Below are 18,536 nucleotides of genomic sequence, written 5' to 3' on the forward strand. Positions count from 1 at the left end.
TGATGGACGGGACCATATAATTTTTCTAAAAAATAATATTGTCAGTCTGGTTCATTTTCTCTCCTAAAACCAAAGTGACCCTAACTAGTTAGTGGTGATGACTTCCATCCATCCAGGATGTCCACCTTCAAGGTTTAGCTTCCCTCAGTATTCATTTACTAAAGCAGGAAACAGAACCTTGAAGTTAGCGTGCCCACTGAAGAGCAACCACCGTGACTGCTCAGTCACATAACCACAGTGTAAATATTTGTCAAAAGGTTTAAGCCCCACAGTTCAATCTGTGCTCAAATTTTCAGGCTCGCTATGAGGGACAATTGGGCAAGTGGTTTATGGGCGCCCTGTTTCATGGGCGTAGTCATGGTCTACGCGTAGAGTCTGCACTCATGAAGGCTCATTTGCTGGTTACTATGTCTCTCCCTGCGAAAGTTCGACTCCCCTCAGAGAACAAGTGTTTCTTGGCTCTTGGTGGCTGAAGGACCTGTTTCTTAAAATGCCAGTACATAGACTACAAATCCATTTCTTAAATGAAAGCTCACCCAAAGTCCTACCAGATGGATTCATGAAACAAACTTCCCAGTTAAAGTAGCAGATCTCCCCGGATGTTGACTGATCTAAAGCCATAGCTCTTAAAGAAACAGAGAGGTCTAATGATCCCTTGCTTCACCCTTGGCTAGGCTGTTATTTAACAGGTGTTTAGCTGGCACTCCAATTTAAGATGATTTTTCCTGGCTCCCTATCTGTCTACTAAGTAAAGGTCAAACTTCTGCATCCACCTTCAAAGTCTCCAGAACACACTTTCTTCAGGGCTTCCTAGTCTCTTAGGGTACCTGGAATAGTTTGAAGCTGCAAATAGGTCTTGCCCCCAGTGGCTTAAGTGGTTTATTAATAAATTACCCTCCCAAGTGGTGGTTGATAGTATCCCCTAAGTTTATGTCCACTTGGAACCTCAGAATATGACTATCGGGATAGAGTTTGGGGATGTAATGAAGACAAAAAAAAAGGTCATATCAGGTTAAGACTGGCCTACAATTCAATGTCTGATGGTTTTATATGAGAACTCACAAAAAGAAACACACTGGGAATGAGAGCCCAAGAAGAAGGAGGCAGAAGTTGGATGGAAGCCACTATAAGCTAAGGATACCAAAGAATGCCAAAGAGTTAGGGCATGACGAGGCATCAAAGTTAGAATCTCACACAGGGTAGGAACATGACCTGTCACTGACTTGTAGCCTCTTCATCCCATCAAGTAGGGTTTTCTTGAAGGTTTTTTTCTTTGTCTTGGTTTTTGTTTTTTTGAGACAAGGTTTCTCTGTGGCTTTGGAGCTTGTCTTGGAACTAGCTCCTGTAGACCAGGCTGGCCCCAAACTCACAGAGATCCACCTGTCTCTGCCTCCCGAGTGCTCCACCACCCCCGGCTCGGTTTTCTTGAAGTTTTACATGAAGCACGGCCTTGTTCATAATTCTTGCCTCTATAACTAGGAGAAAATGTCTATTTAAAGTCACCAAGTTGATAGCCATGTATCTCAATGTAGCCCATCTAAGTTTTCCCTGTGAGATGATGCCATGGTTCAGGTCGAAAGTCACCTTTGTCCATGGCTCATCTCTTTCCCAAACATATACAGGACTCCTAGACACCCATCATTCACTGTCTTGGATATGCTCTGCATGTGTTTATCTTGAGGAGGCCACGTTTGGCTTTTTATACTTCACCATCCACAAACGGCCACATGGAATGCAGCAAGCATCAAGCAAACAGCGAGCGTTTGCTGAACCCAGGACTCAGTAGGATGTTCCCTTTGCCATGGCCAGTACGCATCCTTGATTAGTTCCCATGCAGACTTCCATGGAACGGACTCCTCTCTCCTCCTCTCTCACTTCACTGCATCACTGTGTCCCCGCAAAGAGTGATGGCGACTCTCTTTGTCAGTAGCAGGTCTGTCTCAGGGCCAGCTCTGAAGTTGTTTTTCTTGCCTTTCATCCCAAGGTTTTTAATTAACTGAGGCCTCAGAAACATCTCATGCTCCGAACCCTAGAGACTAAAGATGTTTATCCATCCGAAGCAGGCAGTGCACAGGTGCAGAAGCCTCATCTTATTACGCTGGGATCAGCCCCAGGGTTGATCGGCAAGGCGGACATCTGACTGCATCGTTGAGATGCCAAGACCTCTCTGATCTGCCTTCAAGTGGAGACGGACACCAGAGCCGGAAGTCAGCAAGTACAGCCCTCGGCCACCTGTGGATTGGGGTCCTCCTCTTTGACATCCATCCCCTATAAAGAGTTCTGTCCTTAGGCCAGCTTTCACCACCTCTAGAACACTGAACAGGTGACACCAGCTTCCCAAGGGGGAGAGAGAGATGCCTGGGATTCGGAGCAAGAGCTGTGGGTCAGACGCACCTGGGTTCCAATCCTAGCTTATTACCCAAGAGCCCTTGGGCCGTAGGGAAGTTTTTCTGAACCTGTTTCTGTTGTTTGTCATATCAGCCACACTGGGTTTGCCGAGTTAACTATAAAACACTTAGCATAGTGCCCACGACAGAGTGAACGCTCACTAATGGCAGCCACACTACTGATCCCTGGCTGCACAGAGTGGGACCATATTTCTACCTCGGTGAGGGCAATATTCACATATCCAGAAAACTCTCTCCCTAAGCAAACAGAAGACACGATGTCACCAGTGATGGGAGATGGTAAGAGACACAAGAACAAAAGATTGGGGCTGATTCCCTGCCTGCTGGGGGAGCAACCCTGGCTAAGTTACTTTAGCTCTCTACAACCCTACGGAACAGACTGCTATGCCTGAAATCCAAAACTTTGCTAGCACCAATGTGATTGGATATTCAACTGACATTCTGTGTAAGCATTCCAAATCTGAAGCCTCCAGAACTCTGAAACACTTCTGGTCTCCAGCATTGCATATTCTGGGGCATGCAACATGCACTAGATGTTATGATGGGCCCAATACACAACATTGTGTATCCCTGCCTGTTCACTGCAGAGATTCCTCCCAGACTTCAGGAAATTGCTTAATAAACACCCCAAAGCCAGCTGCTTCTGTTTCTTTCCCTATCTTGGTAGGCAAAGATGTCAAGGACAAATCTGTGGGCACGGTTAATGAAAGATGGGGATCTCGGGCATTGACGGCATCTCCAAACTGTTGCTGAGACCGTTCCTATTGTCAGTTGCACTTTCTACTGGCCTCGTTTCCGTTCACATTTGCCTTCGCTTCTTCGTTTGTTTTTAATGCAACAGCTTTGCGGGACTGGCTTTGAGCTGCTTTAAATCCTTTGTGAAATGAAGCAGAGCTCCAAGAAAGACACCGAATTAAAAAAGCAAAAAGGAGACAGACAAGCAAAACCTCCAGTGTGTTTGTCAGCTTTCAGCTTCATATCCATAAAACAGGAGGCCATGTGTAGGCTGCTTTTGCCTATAGCGCTGGTGATGGGGCAACTGGGTGCTGGGAACTCTCCGTCAAGTGTCCCTGGCCTCCATGCAGAAAAGAATCACCACGCCTCTCTCTTCCTTAAGTCAGCTCTGACAAGAAAAGTCGTTGAGCTTGACAGCCATCAAAGCTTTGATCCCACTGGGCAGCAATATGTGAAGTGACAGGAGCCAGTGAGGATTCGCGGCAGTCAGCAAGGACTCACTGTTGATGTTCTCTGGGCACCGCTCCACGGATGGCCTCCACCCAAGCTGGGAGGGGGCACATGGCTACAGGAACACATGGGCTCGGGGACCAGCAGCCAGGTGACTGAGGCAAAACACCAGGCAAAAAGCCGCGCGCCAAGAATCCCTGACTAAGTCACCACTGCGCCGCTTTTGCCTGGCTCGCAGGTGGTTGGCCCAGCCAGGGACCATCTCTCATCTCAGTAGATTGCCAGGGAAGGAAGAAACAGACAGAGCACTGCAGGTGTTGCGTTGTCTGTGAGATTTGGGATGATACAGGCCCATCACAGGCATGCTGTCCAAAGGTTCTGGGGAAAGGTACTTTGTAAATGCCTCCACCCTTTGCATCTGAGGGACACCTGGGCAGGGAAGGTGATGGACGCCATTGCATCTGAGGGACATCGAGGCAGGAAAGCAGACAATATGTTTCCCTTTGGCCAAGTGTGGCAAGCACTGGAAAGCTTTCGAAGGTTAGAGGCAAAAGAAAGATGATGAGAAAGAGGAGGGAGACAGGAAGGGGGAGGAAGCAAGGGATGGGAAGGGGTGCGAAGATGAGAGATGCGGGACAAGCGAGACTGGCAGTGGGTACTCCTTTCTCCACCTAACCGCAGGAGGAACCTTTGGCCAAAATGTGCCATTAGCATGTTTCCTTCCAATACAAAAGACTCCCATTGGCTAGCGCTATTCTAATTGGCCAGCGTAAACTTAAAAAAAAAAAAAAAGCCCAAGAGGGCTAGTCCATGTCTGGCTATAATTGTAGCAACCCCAGGAAGGAACTGAGCTAGGGGGATTTCAAGTTTGAAGCCAACTTGGGCTACATTGAGAGAGCCTGTTTCAGAAATCCAAAACAAAATAAAGGGAATCAACCCGAGGGCTCTCGTAAGCGTCCCTACTGATCAGTGGGAATGTACATCCAAGGACCCACCCCCGTGCATCCACTACGGAACCCCACCAGCTACCATCTCACAGAATGATCCCGGCTTACGGAAAAGCTGTACAGAGGAGGATCTAAACCAGAACGCTCTAGCGCTCAATCCATGGGTTCTCTGCCCACCAGTCTACTTGTGTGTTCTGGAACTCTTTCTCCCTGTCCATTTCAAACCAAACTTCACTTGGTGCCTGGGGAAGAATCATTTCTGCCTTTGTTCTCATGCCTTTCTTCCCCGGGGCTCACTGTCCGGAAAGCTAGAACCCCTTGGTGGCAAGGGATTCAGAATGGGAAATTCCTGATGTCCACAACCCCGATGGAAGGGTTCTTGAGATCCCCTATCCCATGCCTCCCCCAGGAAGGAATTCTACTGATGTGTCTTATCCACTGAATACCAGCGGTTGTCATTGTGACTCTAGCCTGGAGGAGCAAAGCCCTGGGAAGAGGTCAATGCTGCTGCGGTCCACAGGCAGCATCCTCAAAATGCTGCAGTGCCACCTCCCAGCAGGACCCAAGACACCCGAGCCAGTCTGAAGGTTACCTCGGTGCAGCACAATGTGGTCGATCATGTTGCGTTTGTATTTGGTGTGATAGAGGCAGAGAGGGCAGCGGAGATCTTTGGGGCCTTCCTCTGGGACCGCAGAATGCCCAGCTTCCACGTGCATAGTAAAAGCAGATCTAAGAGAGAAGGGACAGAGACCATGACAGTCGCGGATGTGTCTCCTGCTGGCACACCCCTTGCAGGTGTCCACATGTGGCGTTCCTGCTTGAGAAGCCTAAACCGAAGCTACTGTGTTTGTTGACCTAGCCTGCTTGGCCAGGTAACCCATCAATGGACATGGAGATACAGGAACAACTACTCAGCTACTTGGCTGGAATCGAGGTTTTGTTTAGAAAGACATAAATACCCTAAATATTTCGTTCCTGAAAACTAGAAATTGCCTATTGAGCCAGCTCATGCGGAGCATGAGTGTAAAAGCCAGCTCCTCATAGGGCTGAGGCTGGAGAATCACAAGTTTCAGGCTAGTGTGGGTTAAATAATGAGTTCAAGGTCAGCCTAGATAACTAAGGGAGAACTTGGATTAGAGCGCCCAGCACCACACAGACACACACAGACATACACACACAGAGACATACAGAAATTACCTATTAAATAATATAAAAACAAGAGGACCAACTCTGCCTCACGCTGGGTATCGGAAGGGCTGTTTTAAATCTTGCCTGACTCCTAACCTGTCTTCGCGAGTCCTGGCATTGTCACACAGAAAGCTTGAGAACAGGTTGTTCAGGTGTCAGTCATGGTGACTGTGACCAGGTTCCCTCAGCTCAGAAGCACAGCAGCTTAAATGTGGGGGGGGGCGGGGCCCTGATGCCTTTTCCTCCCCTTGTCTCACATCCTTAAACTTGACAACCCTTGAATGTCTCATAGCAAAGCGTGGTGGATGGGTAGGACTGCTCAGTGGGTAGAGATGCTTGCTGCCGAGTCTGATGGTCTGAGTCCGACCCCGGGATCCCCATGATGGGAGGAAAAAACTGACCCCCACACAGGTGGGACCTATCATGTCCTCCATCATGGCATGTGTGTGTATACACCAATAAATGGATAAGTAAAAGGCTTAAGTTCCTTCTAAGGAAGGGAGTATTCTCCTTTGGCAACCTTCCTCTAATGAGTTCTTTCTCACGCTTCCTTAATAATATACATTTAAAAAAAAAACAAAACGAGACCTAGTGTTTAATACACACACACACACACACATACACACACACACCCCGCACGGGGATGCTCTCTGAAAGAAAAACATGTACTGGACAAGGGCAGACCTTTGATCCAACCCCACATTGTTTAGAAGCCCATACACTCTGATCATTTGTCCTCATGAGACTCTTGACTCCCTGCCACAGGTCCCAAGAAGTCTTTCTGAAACTAACTTCCTTCTGGAAAGACGGAACCCAACCTTCCTTTCGTACCCTGGCAGAACCTTCCTGGAGTTGTAGGCAGGGAGATGTAAGGGAAGAGTGTGGTGAGGGCCGGAGCAGCGGCAGCCACTGTGGTGTTTCACAACTGCTCTTCCCAACACTTACTTAAAGCCTGTGTAAAAGGAGCAGTCTTTGCACTTGAAAAGCTTTTTCCCTCCGTGTTTGTCCCGGTAATGGCGCCTGATGCTCTGGATGTAGCCCGAGGAGAATTCACAGAATTCGCAGTGAAGAACGGCTTCTGCCTTCTGCTCCGAGCCAGCGGCAGTCCCAGAAGAAGGCACGGGGCTAACACGGCTGTTGTTTCTTGCCAGGGCAGCCGACTGGTAGTGATTCAACTGTTGCTGAACATCGGGGGGCTCCGAGTAAGAGGAGTCTGTGGAGAGACGGGGACAGTGACCTGGACCACGAGGACATAGTGTCGGGTGGTGCTTGCTTCAAAGCCCTTCACCTCAGGGTCTCCCCTACCAGATCTATTAAGACATAATCAACACAACAGAACACACCTATTGGGGCTGGGGAGCTGACACCGTTGGCAGCGTGTTTGCAACATAAGATTTAATTTCATGCTGGCACCTTCACACAGTAGAGAAGACCCGGGGAAATGAGACGGGAAGGTACCTAGAAGCTACAGACCAACTAGTCACATCGGGCCTCAAAAATCAAGGGGGACAGCGATCGAGGAAGACGAGAGATGACGACCACCATCCTACATGACGCGCACACACATACACACAGACCTTACACCACGAAACTATTACCACAGTGAAGTTCATCAACTCATCCCCTTCCTTCCATGGCTAGCATTCTCTGGTGTGTGGTGGGCACATTTAAGACCTTAGGGTCCAAGAGCATCTTCCAGCATTAACCTGCTGCACACAGGACCCCCTTCCCGCCCCCAGCCATCTACCTTCCACCTGAAGGTCGTCTCTTCTGGCCAGCATGACCTGGCCAGTCGTGAGTAGTTTTTTAGGGGGAGTGACACCTCTCATTTCCATGTCACTCGCCACCCCAGAGTTGGAGAGCACGCGTAGAGTGGCCGAGAGGGACCATACCTCTCTGCGCCCCACTTGGAGGGCTCATGGTCTCGTGTTTTGTTTCAAAGCAAAATTCTGAGGTTCAAAATTTCAAAGTGAAGGAAGATATTAGACTTAGTTTATTTTCTAAGCAAACTGGCGTGTGGCCACAGGCTACCACAGGACACTCATCCTTATAGCGGGGATAAATGAACCAGCCAGGGCACACAGGGACTCAACGACGCAACAGCCCTCCCCCCCAGCCCAGATTTTCACACCAGCCGCATTATTATCATTATTTCAAAAGTCAGTCTGTAGCAGGAGTGCTCAGACACATGGCACTCCGACAAATACGAAAATGTTTTCTGCCTTTGGAGTCAGGAGATTTAAATTTTAAAATCTAAAAATCCGATAGTGTTCTCCTGGAAGAGCCGTTTAAAGCTTAGTCAGCATTAAGATGGAGATTTATTCACAAATCCCAGTAAAATGAAATTCCAAACAAGTTTCTCTGAAAGGTATTTTTAAGTTTGCAGCTCTGAGAGAGGAGGATGGAAATGGATTGCAGGAACCTTAACCCCAGGAGCGCGAACGGCAAGTCCTGACGAAATGGGATGGGGAGGCTAAGGGGATCACCTTTTCCCAGCACACTCCTTGGGAGTTGGTGGTCCCAGTTCAACAACACTGTACACACAGCCCACAGCTGCCTGTGAAGACTAAGGAGGCAGCCTGTGGGACCACCCTGAAGAACAGGATGAAAACAAAGGGTCTCTCTTTTCTTTAAGCAAAGAGGGGACAGACGTTACACAAGCCTTCTCCCCATTTGATAGACACCTCATTTTCCAAGGCACGGTTCCCCCAGACAGGACTCGGACTAATCTTGTAAAAACTAATACGTGATCACACCAAGATCAACCATCACCCCATTGGTCTCTTGGCCAACAGAGTGGGAGTCACCTTCCCGACTGCAGGGCGATGTATTCCTGCCCCACCCACCTCTGCCATCAAAACACTAAGATGCCTTTCACTTCTTGCTGCCCTGTCTGTCCCCCAGGGCATATTCCTTAAGACAGAGAAACTCTTTTATAAGCAAGCCTACCACGAACAATAGAATAAAACAGAAGGAAAAGTGGCACAGTCTACAGAGCTTCCGTGGGTTCAACTACAGGTGTGTATGCGGGAGACAAAGGAAGACAGGAAAGGCACAGCCTGTGGTGTATTGTCTCAGTTCCTTATCTCCACTCCTTGATTCCTCTACCTTCTGCTGATGAGCCCACTCAGGACCACAGGAATGGACTGTCAACTTCTTCTTTCCTTCAATCGTAGGCTTGTTCATCATTTCTCAGATCGTGTCTCTGTTTAAGCCCCAAGACCCAGTTACACCACACACTCAGAGAGATGTTCCCAACACCCCACTCTGCTGTGAACGCTGTCCCATTGAGGGCTGAGCACAGCCAGCCAGTGTCCCCAGAACTCCCAACCCTCTTGACAGGGAGGCCGTCCTCTAGACCCTCAGCTCTGCAGCATGGCTTTTCTAAAAGCAACAGGCCAAAGTCATATCTTGCTGAAGGAGATCTGTGCCCCAACCACAGATCCACCCAGAGAACAATCCCATGTCCTAAGGAAAGGTCTGTTTCTCACTAATTGCTTGAAGCTTCCTCAAGAAATGGCACACATCTAGCGAGTCTCACAGGTTCGTTTTCATGCCGAGCACATCTCAGACACCCGGTACCTGACAGCTGAAATCCCTTTCCCGCAAAGCTATAAAGAAATAAATGGCTCCTAGGCAGGCATTAAGCCAGGCTAACCCCTTTCCTCATCTGCCACTCACTCAACCAGACTCACCCACCTAGACCTTAGGCCGACCCCTCTAGACGGGAGGGGTGTGTGAACACACTCCGTTGTTGTTGTTTCCAGACTCGATTGCACATGATCCCATCTCTCATAAAACAAAAGCAAAACAGCGACAACAAAACCACTCAAATTCTAAAATGTAAATTTACATAGCATCTGAAAAATGGAAGCAATCTCAGCGGAACATTTCAACAAACGAGACTCAACAATTTCAAAGGAACAACGGCCGCCATCCATGCTTCTCCACGCCTTCCTTTTCTCCTGGTTAAAATTAGGACAGGTAAACAAACCCTCTCACACACGAGCGAATCCCAGCGGCTATGACACACCTGTAACAGTTCCCAGGGTTGCGGCAACCCACTTTGTGGGATCTTTCAGCGCTTGGCTTTCTCCCAGGTGCCTTTGTTTGTAAATAAAGTAACACTCTGAGCACTGACGTCAACTGCATTTGTTTGTATGACTTCCCTGATCTTGAAAAGGCCAACGTGCCATGCAGTAGAAGAGGAGGCCTGCATGGGGAGGCAGTGACAGGCAGACCTTGAGTTCGTGGTTAGCCTGGTCTACATAATAAATTCCAGGTTAGCCAAGGCTAAGTAGTGAGAGTCTGTCTTAAAACAACAATGAGATGTTGGCCCAACTGTTCTCACACAAATATAAAATTTCTTAGGCTGAGACAGGGCTGGAATGGCACACACGGGCAAATGAAGGGCTCGCACTTGGGAGGAGGCAGAACTGACTCTAAGACAGCCGGAAATTTCAAAGCAGAAAAAGACAGCGTTCCAGAGGCTCCTTCCCAGCCCTCTCTGGTTTATTGTGTTCCTTAGAGGGCTACGTGAATCTTTCTTGCTAATTCTAGATCCCCTGGAGTGTGAGCCAGAGCTAGGTGTCAATCCTCTCGCTTTCAGTTTTTCTTCGTCCTCCGAACATTAGCCACTGCAGAAACAACCACAAGAAAGTTGCCTTCACAAGGCCAAAGGCAGAAAGGTGAACGCTGTAAGAACCGTGTGCCTGGAAGAAGGAGCCTTTTGAAGAATCCACAGTGCTGAACACACATTTGTTAGCGCTGTCTTGGGGCCAGGGTACGTTGCTGGCTCTGGGAACTCGAGGCCAAAGAAGTCACGAAGGCTATCTTCAGATCTGTGACTATTACTAAATGGCAGCAGCTCCCTCAAGAAATAGCTCGGGGGAACACGCTGGTAGCAGACTGTTAGGGAAGCACAGACCTTCTTCACATCTCCAGAGCTCATCCTACCCTCTGAAGCAATAAAAGAGGCACAGAAAACAAGTAGACAGTCTCAGAGAGCTGCTCTGCTGGGAGACTGAAGGCAGGAAGGCAGGAAACAGCAGCTCACGGGAGAATGCTCTTGCGTGCTGAGTGATACAGATCGGTGCCATTCTGGAGGTCAAGGCTCAATGTTGTGCAGCTCCGAAAAGAAACAGTGAGAGACAGACAAGGGTAGCCAGCCACCACATTCAATTGTATGGGAGCTAAGTGTCTACGCAGACTCGGGAGACGGCCTCGATGGTTAATGGGAATCACATACCAGGAAAAAGACAAGACAAAAGAATTTAAGGTACGTCCATTTCCGAGCTGGACAGAAGGCACAGGATTATTCCTCGGCAAATGTTTACAGGCCACTGAGTAAACAGGACACCTGTTCCGGGACCGCAAGACTTGATCCCTGTCTTCAAGTAGCTCATTGTCTCAGAAAGACATATAAGTGACTGGTTAGGATACAAGGCAAACAACTGGACATTTTACAGAGACATCTACAAAGAGGGGGAGAGGAAGGGGGACAATCAGCATCATTTAGTGACTGATTGTGAGAGCGCGGGAGACGGAGCAGGGTTGGCAAAGAGAATCCTGAGTATCCATTAATAAGTATGTCTGCTATTAATTACTGCACTAATTAACGAGATCAACATAAGACCTGCAGGTACTGAACGTTTCATGACCCCAGCTGTACTTGGACTTTACATCACACATTTGGAGATGAGTAAAGAGAAATTTAAACAACTCCATTCTTACAGTGGAAAAGCAAAGCTGACGGGCTTGAGCGACGGCCCGGTGGCAAAGAGCGTGACCTGCTAGAGCGGAGGACCCGAGCTGCTTCTCAGTACCCACGCCTGGTGGCTCACAAACTCCTATACACCTAGCTCCAGGAGATCGGACACTCTCTTGTCTTCCTCGGGTACACACACGTACATACACGTACACACATGTACACACACACACACACACACAAAGGGTATAATTAAAAATAAAAACAAGGGACTTGAGAAATGCCTCAGCAGTCAAGAGCTCTTGCTGTTCTTGAAGAACCAGGACCCACATTGGTAGGTAGGTAGGTAGGTAGGTAGTAGTGGGTAGCTACAACCTCCTATAACTCGAGCTCCAGGTGATCTGCCTTCTTCTGACCTCAGTGGGCACGCAAACATACATATACATAGAGACGCATGAAGACACAGACATACACAAGTAACATGAAATATTAAAATCGAGTCCTTTTTAAAAATGAAGACGAGAACAAGGAGAGTGGATATAAACAGAAAAACACAAACAGAAAGAAGGTGATATAGGCGGTGGAAGCCTAACTTTAAAATCCCAAAGTTCAGCCATAGTACAAAAACAGCAAAACCGAGGCATGCTGATGTTCCCTTGTAATCCCATCGTCACTCAGGAGGCAGAACCACGAGGGTCGCTACAGGTTCAAGACTACCTGCTGTCTACATGCTGAGTTCCAGGCCAGCCAGGCTCATGCAGCAAGACCTCATTCCAAACAATCAAAAGGAAGGTTTAATAATAATACATAGATCATAGTTTTCGTCAGAAAAGCAGACGACGCATCAGCTAAAGGATGGTTAATTTAAACGCATGTAGAGATAACCAAAAGTGGATGGGGATTAAAGGGTTAAGTGGAGATGAACAGGCACAGGGTCCACTACTGCTAGCCAAGAAATGATAGAAGGAGAACAGCTAGAGACACACTGAGCTTCTGGCATGGCATACAGTTTGCATGATAGAACCATTTAGAAACTTCGACAAAAGACAAGAGCAGTCTGAGATTGATGTGTATGTCAACAATATCCTAGGCATCCAGAGAGAGCAGAGAATTCTGATGCACTGGGAAACGCAATGCCCTTTGGGGATGATGACGCCAGTCCTTCATCTGCAGCTGAGGAAGGGGCTCAGGGGAGGCCTCAAAACCACTCAACGTGCTTCAAACCAGCTACCTCAAATTCTTCCTCTTGCATTTTGAACGTTAATGCTTGGTTCCTGTATTCATTCACATTAGAGGTGTAGCACGTGCTAGGCAAAGATCTCATGACACCCCGCTCCCATCATCTCTGCTCCTGTTCTCCACCCCATGCCTTTACACCCATTGATCTCTTGGGTCTTCACATTCCACTAATACAACTCAGCATCATATCTGTTCCTACTTACTGAATGATTATGGCACAAGGATGTATCTGATGTGCACACGGCTCTTCAGTCTGGTCCATCCCATGGTTCCAGCTAGTTTCTAATTCCTTGAACATGCCAAGGACGCTATTGATGCTGGTCCTTGGTCAGGTCAGATTATTCACTATTCTCCTGCAATTCCTACCCACCCTTTAAAAACGGTTGAAAAGCTGCCTCTTCTGTGAAAAATTTCCCATCAAACCAAATAAACTTTTTGTTCTTCAAGTCTACACTCTGTCAACACGTACACATCCGCAGTTCTCTCCACCACCTCATTAGACCTCGTGCTACGTTAAGTTGTCTTAAGCATTGCCAGCATACTCGGCCAGACCAAGGCTGCAGACAAATAAAATAAAACAAAATAAAATAAAGTAAGATCTATCTTATGGAGGCATTTCTTCAACTGAGATTTCCATCTCTCAGATAATCCAAGCTGGTATCAAGTTGACCAAAAACTAACTAGCACATATGCAAGACATAAAGGCCTAGAGATCTACCACACAGCAACATGCAAGGTAGTTAATATGATACTAAACATTTAAAATTTGGAAAATGTTTCCTAGGCTGAATTTGTGAAGGAAAATATTTATAAATGTATAAGTATATATGCACATATATGTTCCTAAGTGTGGTGGTTTGAATAGGAATGGCCCCCATCAGCTCATATGTTTGAATGCTTAGTCATTAGGGAGTGTGCTTCTTGACAGGGATTAGGAGGCACAGCCTTTTAGAGTAAGTGTGTCACTAGAGCTGGGTTTTGGAGTTTCAAATGTTCAAGCCAGGCCCAGTGACTCTCTCTGTCTTGCTGACTATGGATCTTGATATAGAACTGTCAGATCCTTCTCTAGCACCATATCTGTCTATGTGCCGCCATGTTTCCCATCATGCTGATGGTGTATCATATTCAACTGCCTATGTGCTGCCACGACATCTCATGTTCATCTGTCTATGTGCTGCTATGCTTCCCATCATGCTAATGGCATATCATGTTCGTCTGCCTATGTATCATCATGCTTTCTATCACGTTGATGACATATCATGTTCATGGTGTCTCTTCATAGCAAGGCAACACCGGCTAAGAAACTGAGTATGTCGCATAGAGTTGTCAAGAAGACTCACGAACTGCAATAACTCTAAGTATATAAAAAGATTTCTTGCACTCTATAAGTTCCCTTGTACCTCAATTCTACTCTTTCTCAAGATACTTGCTGTTCAAGAAAACTAGGATGCGGAATTATAGTAAAAGCTACAAGTGGTCAACCTAACTTTCTAGTTACTTCCCCGGAGATGTTCTGTTTCAGTGGGCCATTGCGAAAGAAAACTGTGTGCGAAACGAAGCTATCAGACACATGCCATTTCAATTCTGGATAGCGTCTGTGGGGGACCTTAAATCTCTAGAGACAGTTACATTATTTTATTTCCTCTTTTTGATTATGTCTTGAGAATCTCCAGGCCAGGGACCCTGGCACCTTCCTGTCTTCTTTCATCGGTGGAGTTCTCTGGTCTGGGTGTGTAAGATTATGATACAATGGCCTGGGGAACAATGGATGCTAGATGACTATATATAGGGATTCTAGGCTTGGTTGTCATGGAAACAAACGGAAAAACAAACACCTAATCCTGAAAATAAGTCTGAGGCCAAACTTGAAGGAAACAGACTTTGAAAACTTCCTGTCGCTCTGATGAATGAAAACAAAACTATGAAATATGATCAGGGGTTAGATGGGGGGGGGGATGTCACAAACAATACAGAATACCCTCATCTTCACAACCACAGCAGCAGCCAAAACACTGGCATTCTCTCTTTTTGAGACTTATTTGCCGTCACACTTCAGCTCTCTGAAAGGGTCTGTCAGAGGCTTAGCTCTGCAGCAGCTTCAAGTTGTCCCTCTTTCTGGAATCTGGACCCATCTGAGCTCAGTCAAAGAAGACATCTAGTGTCTCCTTTCACCTATTCTCACTGAAACATTCCCTTGGCTTTCTGTATCTTTCCACCCAATGGCAGCAGCAACCACCAAGTCAAGGAGATAAATTCATGTTCCTCTTTTTGTCTACGCGTAAGCCAACCACCCGGGAGACTCTTTGCGATCTACTCATGAATCCACTGTTGCCGTTCAGGTTCAGGCCCTCATGGTGTTCATTTCAAACATTCCTCACAGACCTCTATATTTCTACTGCTCCCCGCCCCCCTTGGAGTCCTTTCTATTATAAGACACGAGTGTAATCATAACATCTGCCCCTTATAAGAAAAAGAAAACATCCTCATCCCAGATCCACATGGTTCCTATATTGTATGTAACACGAGCCACAAAAACTTCTCAGGGATTTCAAGATGAGATACGGAACTCAATCAAATGGAACTCAATTCAAATTTGCCATGACTAGGAAGATTCTCCTGGACACAATCTCACTCAGTTTTCCTCTGGGTCTCCTCTGCGAGTACTCACGATGCCTAATATTGAAATTAACTTATTTAGCCCACACTTTCTTCCTTCTTTTTGTTTTTGGTTTTTGGAGACAAGGTTTCTCTGTGTAGCCCTTGATGTCCTGGAACTCACTATGCAAACCAGGGAGCCTTGATCTCTGCCTCCCAAGTGCTGGGCTCTAATCCACAATTTCCAAGCCTACTACACATATGGACATCAAGCTACCTACTACTTCCTAAGTTTTTGTAAGCTGACTTCCTTTGGAACTTTGCTCAGGGCCTATATTAAAACAAGAGCCCAATAAACCTGTCGTAAATACCCAGAGTTCAAGCTGAAAACACGGGCCTGCAAAACTGAGACTTAAAAGCAAAATCCAATTGGCCAAATGCCACTCTCATTTCGGGTGCCAGTTTAACAGAGCCTTCCCACTGAAACACTGACCTACTTTCCCGGAGACAAGCTTAGATCTTAATTACAAGGACAATGGTTTCTATACACTGGAATCTGAATGGAAAGGCGGTTCAGGGTCCACAGCCATTCTCAGAAGCCCAGGGCCCTCATTTCTGGCTGTACCTCTGAATCAGCTGTGAGACAGCGGGTACAGGAACATCTGGAAACCATGCGTGGCCTTCTCGTCTCCCTTTGGTGCAGCCTTTGGTAGACACAGACGCTTGTGAGATGCTCAGCTGTGTATGAGTCCCACCCAGTGAATACACCATGACTGTAACACAGTCAACACCAAGACCACTTATATAACAAGAGAGCGCTTTGCCACCAATGACAGAATATTCCTGGGTTACCTCCAGGCGTTCCTCTCTGCCAGGCATTTTCCATCACCAGGAACGTGCTCTCGCTCCAGATAGGTAACGCGCACGTTGCTCATCTTACATAAGGGCTTATGGTGGCTCAGAAAAGCCGAGATGGCTTCACGTTAGGCAGACAGTCAACCTAACCTGGGGCTCCTGTGTGGCCCAGTTTTTAAAAAGTGCCTTTTTTCCCCTCTCCGGCCACAGGCATTAAGATACATTCTTCACTAGATGGCATTCATAACTCAAAGACTCTGTTCTTTAACAGGCTGGAAATTTGCAGGGAAGCAAATGAATGCAAAGGAAAGGGGCCTCTTCCTAAGATTTTTTTTTTCCTTTCTCTAAGGAAACTCTGGGTGGCATCTGCCATTGTTAATTGAGAGGTTCTCACAATACCAAACGCATAGCTCACCTGCGACTCTTTTGAATTGTGTGATGAGGAAGGAATGTTTCCCGCTGCTCATTCCCATCCTATAGATGTCTTTATCACACTGCGCTATCCAACAAAATGCACCGAGCTCAAAGGATCCTTTCTAGAAACGACTTGTCCTCCTCCACAGAGGGCTCCCAAGTAACCTCAGAAGGTACTTAGAGCTCACAGGCCATATCGGTGAAATCTTGGTGCTTCCTCAAGACCTGCCTTGATAGGAGATGCCCACTGAATTCACGGAGCTGGCCACAGTGTATGCAGGGCTGGCTACGAGCCGAGCTGTGTGAGCCAGACAGGAAGCCATTGTGAAGATTTCTTAAAAGATAAATCAAGAAGAAAGCACATCTGGCCTAAGCACATATATTTAGAGACGTGTAGGGCTCTGAGGGACGGTATGGAAATCAGGAGGAAAGGGAGATACCCGATCAAGGACAGGGATGAGCAGCCACACTTCAAAGCACAAAGCTATTCTAAAACTGGTCCCAAAGCTGGAGTCTCTGAACCAAGAAACCCAGTGGGTTTCTTAGCCTTCATTCCTTCATTTCCACATACTCAGTGGAAGAAAACCCTCACTCTGGGTTAAGCTGTACTTTTAATCACTGTTAAAGCAGTAGGCTCTTCCCCCAGGGTAGTTCCTTCACCTACTTCAGATTCGCCTAGAGGAACACTGCTCAGTGAAGCTGCCTGCAGTGTGTAATGTAAGTTTCCCTGGGGCTGAAGGACTCAGAGAGTGAGACAGAGACTCACCTAGTACTGGCTTTATGTTTATGGCTCTGTTTGGTATGAGTTGATGGTCTCTTACTGATCTTCACTGTAACGTTACAGAACTGCTGCTTCCCATTCTATAGATGAGAAACTTGAAGGGGAGATGAAGGGGAGAATAGAACCAGACAATATTCCCTCCTTAGAATGTGCTTCTAAGACTCTCATAGCCCTGAAGAAACTCTCAACCAAGCAGACTATTGGTTTGCCATTTGTCAAAGGAAGATGGCAATGGCCAACTTGATGTGACAACCATGTGTGAAGGACGGGCAGGGCCTATTACATAGGCAATGCTTCCAAGACTTCTCAGTGCCACATCGATTAAAGCCCACATTATACAGGACAGACTTTGCATTGAATAAGAGTATTCTGGCGGCATTTTTCACAAGTGAGAGATCGGATCACCATAACTGGACTACAGGATTGAATGGAGAGGCAACAGTTCACATGACCATGCTGATGGGACAGGATAGTCATTCGGGACAGGATAGTCATTCCATCTCTGTGCACAAGGGAGAGGCTCACAGGTCCTCGTTGGCTGGTTGTCTCTGGGCAAACCTAAATTCATGGCTACTGTGAGCTTGATCCATATGTTGGAAGCGACATCAAAGAAAGGCAGGGCTCAATCTAAGTAATCAACCCAAATAATACAGACAGAATGGTCACCCCCCATTTTCTTAGGTAACAGTGCTCACAGGATGGGCACATATTAGCTTGTTCAAATGGGCTAGTCAGAACAAATTTAATTCCCAAATCGCAGTGAATTTTCTAGCAGATATTCTGGCGTTCATTTCTTTTTGCTTTTTTCAAACTTGTTTGCAGTTTGAGATGTTGTTTCCTGGTGTGGCCTGTCCACCAATGGGTGGCTTCCCAGCCACTTTTGCTTGCTTTCCTTTGAGAGCATCTCTTGCTATACCATGCTGAATGCCTGAGGGACAGTGTCACAGACTTCTAGGTCTGCATGATTTTGGACTTTGGGTTTTCCGGTGACTGACTAGAACATCTTGGGTTCCCTGGGAACCTGGCTTAGCCTGCCCTGCTTCTCAGGACTGTCGGCCCATCTAATCTTTCGACTGTAGGATCCATAAAACAGGGAGAAGGGTGAGCAAGTACAGAAGGTCACACAGAAAAAACAACTTGGTCACAATCCAGAGTGTGAGGCCTGAATCAACTCGACAAGGCACCGAGAGTCTGTAGCTCAGTGTGCACAAGTGAAG

General features: G+C 47.1%; 1 protein-coding gene across 6 annotated transcripts in view; it reads right to left on the reverse strand.

Annotated features, from left to right (window-relative positions):
* The window catches only part of Znf462 (zinc finger protein 462), a 135,056-nt gene that overhangs the window by 28,498 nt on the left and 88,022 nt on the right, over positions 1–18,536 (reverse strand). For all 6 annotated transcript variants that reach the window (XM_087897119.1, XM_087897120.1, XM_087897121.1 and 3 more), the window contains exons 8-9: positions 6,674–6,941; positions 5,133–5,269 (exon numbers count right to left, since the gene is read on the reverse strand). In XM_087897119.1, the coding sequence (XP_087753245.1) occupies positions 5,133–5,269; positions 6,674–6,941 (405 nt within the window). The remainder of the gene's footprint in view (positions 1–5,132; positions 5,270–6,673; positions 6,942–18,536) is intronic.

This window comes from Myodes glareolus, chromosome 16 (genome assembly GCF_982192425.1).
Source record: "Myodes glareolus chromosome 16, mMyoGla1.1, whole genome shotgun sequence".
NCBI classification, from domain to species: Eukaryota; Metazoa; Chordata; class Mammalia; order Rodentia; family Cricetidae; genus Myodes; species Myodes glareolus.